The following is an 8,238-nucleotide window of genomic DNA, read 5'->3' as shown; positions in this document are numbered from 1 at the left end:
AAGTTAGGTCCAGGGATTGGCCCCCCTGCCCCTGTTCCTGCCCCCCTGCCCCCCTGTCCCTGCCCGCCGGCCAGGAGGCTAACCGCACCACGCAGGAGCACGGAGGTCTCACGCACTGCTGGGCAGCCTCGCCAGCCAAGGACCCCTCCAGTCCAGCCCCGCTGACCCTGCCCGGGAAGGGACTCCCTGGCTTTGTTCACTAACTCCGGCACACAGCTGGGGCTCTAGGCGCACCCACGGGGCCGAAGGCCCCGCGACAAGGACCCCGCGACAAGGCGGGCCCGCGGAGGCCCCGCGCTCCGAGCGCGGCCGAACCCAGCCGCGTCCCCAGCAGGACCCGCCGCGGGGCGGACCGGCCGGGACGAGAGCCGACTGGAAAGCGAGGCCCGAGCGGAGCGCCCGAGGAGGTGGCTTCGACACACTCGGCCCCCAGGGTCGGGAACTGTGGGCGCGCACTTCTACTATTCGCGCAGAGGGACTCAGCGGAACCTGTGTCTGGGAAGGAGTGGCCCGCGACCTCCCGAGGAAACCGCGAAGCCGTCCACCCTGAGGGGCCACAGCCGGCCGTTGCTCACTTCCGGTTGCCGTCCCCGGCGCGCCGCTCTAGGCTCCCTCGGGTCCTCTCTATGATGACGACGGCCCCTCTAGCCGGCGCGCCGTCCTCTCAGTGGCAGCGCGTGGACGAGCCGGAAGTCAGTCGACGCGCGTGGAGGAAGCGCCGCCAGGTGGGAGGTCGGCGGCCCGTGGGACCTCGGGGAAGCGGGTCCACCTGTTTCCCCGCGACCCGTGGGTGCGAGCCCGCTCGGCGTCGCCGTGTCCCCTCCGCGGAGTCGCCCCTGGGGAGGGCCGGACTTCGGCCCGCGCCCCTGGGCTCCCTGCGGCCTTGAGCGCAGCCTGCAGCCTCTTGCCTGTCAGAAGCCGCTGCCAGGCGGCCGACGCGAGGCCAAGCACGAGCCCACCCGACCGCCCGGTGCCACAAGCCGGAGCCCGGGCCGCTCCCGGGAGCCGGGGTCTGCGGGCCAAGGGGAGCTTGGCGCGGAGCCTGCGGCCAGCGCGGGCCAACAGCCCGGTCGGGACGGGGGCGCCTGGGACCCTCCCCGGGAGCGGGGCCGCCCCGCAGCGGCGTTCGCGCCTGCAAAGCGGCGGTGTGTGCTCAGGAGAGGAGCCGCAGCCGCTAATAGCTGCCGGCGGCCCCGGGCTCTCCCGGGGCGCGGCCCTCCTAGGCTAGGGTAGCGCGGAGCTAGAGGCTGCGCTTCCGCCGGGAGGGGAGCCCCGGGAGGCGTTTCTTTACTTTGGTCGGTGGAGAAGCGAGCAGGGCGTGGCCCGCACCGGGGAGAGCTGACGGCCTGAGAACGCGAGGCTGCCCGGCAGAAAGGTCCCGGAGCACCGCGGCCCTTGCTGAGGCTGCGCCGTCAGTGCGGGAGCACTCGGGCGGCTCTCAGGGTGCGAGGCCGTCGCTCCCCACAGGAAAGGCCCGGGCATTCCAGGCAGAAGATGTGGTGTAAAGTGAAAACCTTTGCCGTAGTGCGCTTTGACCCGAATATGTGGCGCTTGGAACAGCTTACACCGTGCTACTTAGTAGAGCCCAGACTATTTTGTAGGAGGAGGTAGAAGGTTTTTTGTTGTTTATTTTTTTCCCCGCAGCATGGTTACACTTTGGTTTCAGTCCTTCAGCATCCTTGGTGCTACTAAGTGCTGTATTGGTGGCTGCATCTTGCAGTACTGGTTATAAAGTTAAAGTTAAAGCTATCGTAAGGGAAATCATTGTTCTGAGTTGTATTTTGTCTCACGTGCCCTGCAAATATGGGAAGGAAAGGCAGAGGCCCCTTAATCCTCAGCTCTGTCTGCTGTTGTCTCGTTCATTGTTCGGGGCCATTTCGCTGGCCGTGCATCAGTGAGCACTTCCCAGGCAGGCAAGAACCAGCCCTGGGAGATAGGTCAGCATCCTCAGCCCCTCCACCTTCCTTACTTTATAGGTTGGTAATGGGTAGCGAGAGAGAGCACTTGCTCATTTTGAACCTGAGCAATGCATTTACGCTGCGGAATTCCCTGGCTAGCCATGTTCAAATTAGAAGGAACACATTTTTGTTTACTGCTTAAGGTGTGTGATAGATCTATTGCACATTTTGTTCTCTCTTGATCCTTTCAGTCACGCTATGAAAAGAGTAAAGGTGAATCTTAGAATCACACACATCAGACTAGTATGATTCTGAAGAAATAAACAGGAGAAAGTCCAAAATGAAGAATTCTTAAAAGTCCAAACAACTATGGGCTTGACAAGGTGAGGAGAATATTGCAGAGGATCATTCTGTGAAAGGAAAAGGATCTAGATGGGAAGAAGTTAGGAAAGACCTGAGGTGTAGCAAAGAAGTAAACTGGGAGAACAACGTCTTGCCTTGAGAGGAAGCTGTGGAGGTTGTGGTGCTTGTGTTTGCTGGCTATGTAGCTGATGATGGCAAAATTTCAGGGACCTGGGGGAGATTAATTTGGATTAATAAGCCTTTTGTTGTACTTAGCCCTTGGGGACAAGCTGTTAGCAGGTCATTTGTGAATTTATACATGAAGCAGAAGAGAACTAGGAGGATTTTGGCTTGATCAAAGGTAAACAAAGGGCTTCATCCTCTTGCATGAAATGCTTGAGGATTTAATTATGGCCATTAAAGAACCAATGTCACAGGGCTGAGGTAGAATACAGCTTGTCACAAAGTGTACACTAGCCCATTCAGGAATTCAGTGCTAGTGTGTTTGTAAGTGTCTAACAATAGGTATAGCTTTGAAAATATTTTACTCTGGTTTCATGTGCATTATGGTGAAATTTTCCTCGGTTTGGAGAGGAAAACCCAAATTAATGATATCTAAGTTAACAAAAGGGTTTTTTTGTTTTCTTAGATATCATAGGAAATGAGATTTTTTTTTTCCCTTCTGTTGAAGATCTTAGATATCCTGACCAAAATGATTGGCTGAAGTAAGTCTTTTCTTGTGTGAAAAGATAATTTTCCACAAAAGGAAACGGGGCTAAATTATGACTGTCACATGAGTGTAACCACATACTTGAAGGACTTGTGTCACTGTTCAGTCAGGTAACTGGTACGGTTTTAGAAGTGGTATGATGTTAATAACTTAAGGTGTTAGAAGTCAGTCCGAAAAGCATAGACACAATTTAGGTCCGGGCATCTCTTCAAGTGTGGATTCTGATTCTGTAGGTATGGGGCTAGGGCTGGTACTGGGGGTCCAGCAAGTGCCAGGGCAGGACCACAGATGATAAATACCATACTGCTGACTGCTAATTAAGGAGCACTTAGGCAGGCTGTCAGCACGGAGGAGCAGAGCCCTGTGCTGCAGTGAGAAGAACAAATGGCAGTCAAAGAAAATAAGTGTTGGAGGCTGTGTTACCAGGTTACAAATCAAAATGAGCGAAGAAACAGTAGCTAGGAAACAGATCCAAAGCAGAATTTTAGCTTAGACAGGGCAGAGAGAAAAAGCCGGAAGTTAGGACACTGCACAGGATAGCAGGAGGAGGTGTGACCGTAGAGTATAGTTGGCAGAAGGCAGACAGTGACTAGTTGTGATAGACCAGAGCCTGAAATTTGTGCTTTGTGGGCTACCCTGACTGCTTCAGCAGTACCTGAACTGACTGCCTGATTCTCAATCAGGAAGCTACCCTATGAAAGACCTTACAAAAAAGTAAAACAGCCTGCATATCAATGTCTGCACTTCCTCATGGCCATTTACCTAAGGGAGGGATATTGATATGTCAGTGAGTTTTAATCCACATGCACACTTATTTCTTATTGCAGTTGACAGTGTATCTTGTATCAGATAGGACACTTGAGCTTTAAACTCAACAGTTCCTGCAGTTTGTTCAGAGAGGATCTAAGGCTCCAGGCAGCATATTGAGGCTGAGTCTTAAAAAATAAAAAGGATTAGGGATGTAGCTTAGTGATAGAGCCCCCTGGGTTCCACCCCCAGTACTAAATAAATGTTCATTGTAGACTTCTGGTGAATACTTTCAATCCCTTGTTTTCTGGATATTTCTTTCTAAGCGAATGTCGAGTTGTATCAAATGCTTTTTCTGCTTCCCAGATAAAGGAGTTTACAACACAAATGTGTCTTTAATGCTTTCTCTAGGGTGATCGGTGTGTGACCCACAAAGGTGAGCCCTCCAGACAAAAGAGCACAGGAAGAACACTCCAGTCCAGAATGATGGATCCGTGCTCAGTGGGAGTCCAGCTTCGCACCACAAACGAGTGCCACAAAACCTACTACACCCGGCACACAGGCTTCAAGACTCTGCAGGAGCTGTCATCCAATGATATGCTCTTGCTCCAGCTCCGGACCGGGATGACGCTGTCTGGGAACAACACCATTTGCTTCCATCACGTAAAAATTTACATCGACAGGTTTGAGGACTTGCAGAAGTCCTGTTGTGACCCCTTTAACATCCATAAAAAGCTGGCCAAAAAAAATCTGCATGTCATTGACTTAGATGATGCCACTTTCCTGAGTGCGAAGTTTGGCAGGCAGCTGGTGCCTGGTTGGAAGCTTTGTCCCAAGTGCACCCAGATCATCAATGGAAGTGTGGACGTGGACTCGGAGGACCGCCAAAAAAGAAAGCCTGAATCCGATGTATGTATGGTGGTCATCTTTCCACCAGGTGACTTCTGCAGTGTGGAAGTCTCACCACCTGTGAGGAAATCAGCTCTTGTTATTATTCATTAGCAAATTAAATTTTTAATGAGGGGGGCATTCCCGGTATTTCCATATACACAGGGTCAAGATTGGGTACTAAAGTAGGCGCAGGAAGGAATGAACAAGTGAGCCCAAGACCCTGCGCTACCACTTCTGGTCTTGGACATTGCAGGGGCTTCTAGAACATGCTGGGAAAGCCAGGGCTGGCCGTGCCTGCAGCACATAGTGGCCACGGCCTCCTGGAAAGTGGTGCATGGCAGAGCGCGCCTTCATCCCTTTTCTTGCTGCTGGCACCATCAGTTTCCAGGTCTTTATGCCCCTTGCATTGGGCTGTCTTAATTCCCACCCTTCCTCTGCCCCCAGTCCTGACTGCGACTTTTTACCTCCCCGAGTAATACACTTGAACTCTTAAGCTCAGAATTTTATGTTAACAAAGCTTTTTAAAGTACTGTAGTGCAATTTGGAATCTGCAAGTGAATTCTCTGCTTGGAGGGTTCCAGAGCTGCTCCCAGCACCCTGGGTGCGTGACCTTGGCCACACACAGATCCTCAGCCTACCTTGCACGGAGCAGCAGCGGGAACGTTCCTGTGTCAGCTGGCTGCTGCCCTCCTGTGCCACAGACCAGGGTTCAAATGATGAGAGTGCTGCAGCACGTTAGCCTGCCCAGCTGAAGTGCAGTCCAGTGGGGCACTCACTTTCCTGCCCTTGATCTCTGAAGCCTTTTTTTTGAGTATATGTGTGAGGAATAATTGGGTTAACACTGAAGTATTTACTTACTGTCTGATGTCAAGATTTGAATTGCTCCTTTGCTTACCTTTACTCAGGGAAGAACTGCTAAAGCATTAAGGTCTCTCCAGTTTACAAACCCAGGAAAGCAAACAGAATTTGCTGCAGAAACTGGTAAAAGGGAAAAGCGGAGGCTCACAAAGAGCGCACCTGCTGGTCAGGACAGGTAAGTGCCTTGCTCTTCCCATCTGCTTTGTCTTCTATTTGTCTCTAAGCTTTGAGTTTTCTATATGAACATTTTCAATTGGATGATAGGAAAGTTTTAAAACTACATCCAGTGGTTGGTCTTGATTTTATTCATGTAAAGTTGAAGCATCTCGGGGCTGGGGAGATGACTCAGTGGAATAAGCGCTTCCCTGGCAAGGGCAAGGGCCTGAGTTCAATCCCCCCGGTTCCGCAAAAAAAAAAAAAAAAAAATTGAAGCATCTCTCTTAACTCAAAGGGTTTCTTTCTAAGGGTTGCAGTAAAGTGGGCAAGACATGGCGGGAACATGCGCCTGAGAATTGGGCGGTGCCCATCTTGGTGATCAGGGGTGATGGGTTAGCACTAGGTCTCTGCTCCTTGAGTAGATGCCAGCGGGAGATAATACGAGATTACTTTTAAGTTGTTGTGTATCTGAAACAGAAGCAGTTCTGTTACTGTCCACAGAAATGGATGGAAGAGCTGAACTGTTTAAAATAGGACTTTAAGTTGGATATTTCTAAAATATAAATTGCAAAATAGTATAACATTCAGAATTATTTTTAAGTGTGGTCTGCGTTTCTCTATATCAAATTTATTCCATCTGTTAAAATTTTCCATTAAGTGATTTATATATTTGTAGGCCAGATTTACTAGAGGCCATTAAAGAATAAGAAATAGGTTCATTACATTGCAAGAACCTATAAGGTAATATGCTGGGATCCAAATAAAAACTTAATATTTACAAAGCAGTGAAGAGATTGATAACCAGTAAATAAGCTACTATTAACTATTATTGTTTGTAGTAAAGGAAAAATCATTTTAACAGAAATAAATGTATTTATGGAGAAAGTTCTTACCTATTTGTCTCCGAGTGGGCACCTCCAAGGGCCCAGTCAGGCATTCTGAATTTCTCTCAGCCCTTGAAGTGAGGTACCTTCTGGCAGACGGAGGTCACTGGCTGATTGTGGGGTGCTGTGCATGGCCTGCAGATGGCACCTCCGTGGGGCCTCGGCGAGCCCACGCACCGCCCTCGGGTGCTGTCCTGAAGGTTGGCTTAGCGGCCATTGTCTGTGTGTGAGGGCAGCACTGTGCGTGTTTTGCAGACAAGTCATTCCAGCCAAGAGCAAGGTCTACGACAGCCAGGGGCTGCTCATCTTCAGCGGGATGGACCTGTGCGACTGCCTGGATGAAGACTGCCTGGGATGCTTCTACGCGTGCCCTGCCTGCGGCTCCACCAAGTGTGGAGCCGAGTGCCGCTGCGACCGCAAGTGGCTCTACGAGCAGATAGAGATTGAAGGGGGAGAAATAATTCATAATAAGCATGCAGGGTGATGCGCATTACCAAGCTGAGGGGTCTCGAAGTCCTCTATTTTGAAATTCTGTTACTCTTAACATACATTTTAAACTTCGTAGTCAAACAATAAAGACTTAAAAACCACCTCAGTGTGCAACTCATGTTGTATTTTGGATGTCCTAAAATTCATTTGGTGTATTTTTGGAGGTGGGCTGTTTCTCAGCAGTCAGCTTTAAGCCTGCCTGTGTAGGTCAGCGTAAGCTGGTAGGAGGCAGCAGTCACCACTTTACAGGGCCCTTGGGTGCCACATTCAGTGACCAGATTTTAGTAATGAGTAACACCAGCCCCCTGACAACATGCCTCAGATCGCAGGCCCCACAGTGTCCGCTGTCAACCATTCTGGCTTACAGGCCCGCAGATCCCTGGGTCCCTGGCTGGCACATTTGTCCCACAGCAAGGGGCCAATGGTATTACTCTCTGGGATTGATCCCTATGGATCACTTACTTAGTTCACTCAGGACAGAGCACTTACAAAGTTGTGTCGTCTCCTTGTCATATATGTGGTGTTTTGCAGACATGAATGATCAAAAAATATTGGCCAGCGAAGGTGGAAGTGCAGCCAAGAGGTGAACGAGAAGAGAAGTTTGAGTGAAAAATGAATGGGGTTGTAGAAGAAATGTATAGTCTTAGCAGTATTGATAACTGCCACTGTCCCTGAGATAGTAAGTGTGTAGCGGGACTCCATGAATGCGTACTTGCCGAAATAAATAAAGTGGTGGAGGTGAAAGGACTTTGCCCCAGAAGTGGCCACAGGAAGTACAGCAAGTACAAAATTGTGCACCCCTGAACAGCACAAACAAAATGGTAGCTGATCCACACTTTAGAGGTGCAGCACAAGTTACTGTGCTGTAGAAAAGATGCAGCCTTGGCGCAAGTTAGCACACAAGGCCCAGTACCACACTCTCGGCAGCATAGCAAGTTACACGCTGTCTCAGGATAGAAAAGTACTAGAGCTGTGGTTGGTTGGGAAGCCCTGGGTTCAGTCACCAGTACTGAGGAAAAGCCAGCGCAAGTTTTTCATTTCCTTTTTAACTAAAGAGTTTTTAATATTTGGAAAGAATTTTAAATGTGGGACAATCCTAACTATTGTCATTTATTTTCATGGTCCCACTGCCATACAAATAAGGGGTAGTTGGGAACAATGCCCATTTCAGGGAAAATGGAATGTTAAATTATTTTGGGAATCTATATTTAACGCTAAATGATTTCTTTCAAATTTTTTTTTT

At 49.8% G+C, this 8,238-nt stretch overlaps 1 protein-coding gene across 9 annotated transcripts; it reads left to right on the top strand.

Moving 5' to 3' along the window:
• The first annotated feature begins 619 nt into the window (after positions 1 to 619).
• On the top strand, positions 620 to 7,096 carry Arl14ep (ADP ribosylation factor like GTPase 14 effector protein). Of its 9 annotated transcripts, none has more exons than XM_023704236.1 (5): positions 658 to 725; positions 2,150 to 2,281; positions 4,129 to 4,626; positions 5,514 to 5,641; positions 6,762 to 7,096. In XM_023704236.1, the coding sequence occupies exons 3-5, from the start codon at positions 4,201 to 4,203 to the stop codon at positions 6,988 to 6,990; spliced, it is 783 nt and encodes a 260-aa protein (XP_023560004.1). In that variant the 5' UTR covers positions 658 to 725; positions 2,150 to 2,281; positions 4,129 to 4,200; the 3' UTR covers positions 6,991 to 7,096. The 9 variants fall into 9 exon arrangements, with proteins under 9 accessions (XP_023560001.1, XP_023560004.1, XP_023560008.1 ...); XM_023704234.1 differs by having other exon boundaries at positions 702 to 790; XM_023704238.1 differs by having other exon boundaries at positions 704 to 732.
• Positions 7,097 to 8,238: the final 1,142 nt, after the last annotated feature.

This window comes from Octodon degus, unplaced genomic scaffold (genome assembly GCF_000260255.1).
Source record: "Octodon degus isolate 3935 unplaced genomic scaffold, OctDeg1.0 scaffold00193, whole genome shotgun sequence".
Taxonomy (NCBI): domain Eukaryota; kingdom Metazoa; phylum Chordata; class Mammalia; order Rodentia; family Octodontidae; genus Octodon; species Octodon degus.
The sequence above is the reverse complement of the archived record's forward strand: the minus strand, read 5'-3'. Positions and strand labels throughout refer to the sequence as shown.

Coding starts and splice junctions, on each gene's coding strand:
- Arl14ep (XM_023704233.1), top strand. CDS start 627: ATGATGACGACGGCCCCTCTAGCCGGCGCGCCGTCCTCTCAGTGGCAG. Junction 726..4,128: donor CGTGGAGGAAGCGCCGCCAG/GTGGGAGGTCGG, acceptor TGCTTTCTCTAG/GGTGATCGGTGTGTGACCCA. Junction 5,642..6,761: donor GCACCTGCTGGTCAGGACAG/GTAAGTGCCTTG, acceptor CGTGTTTTGCAG/ACAAGTCATTCCAGCCAAGA.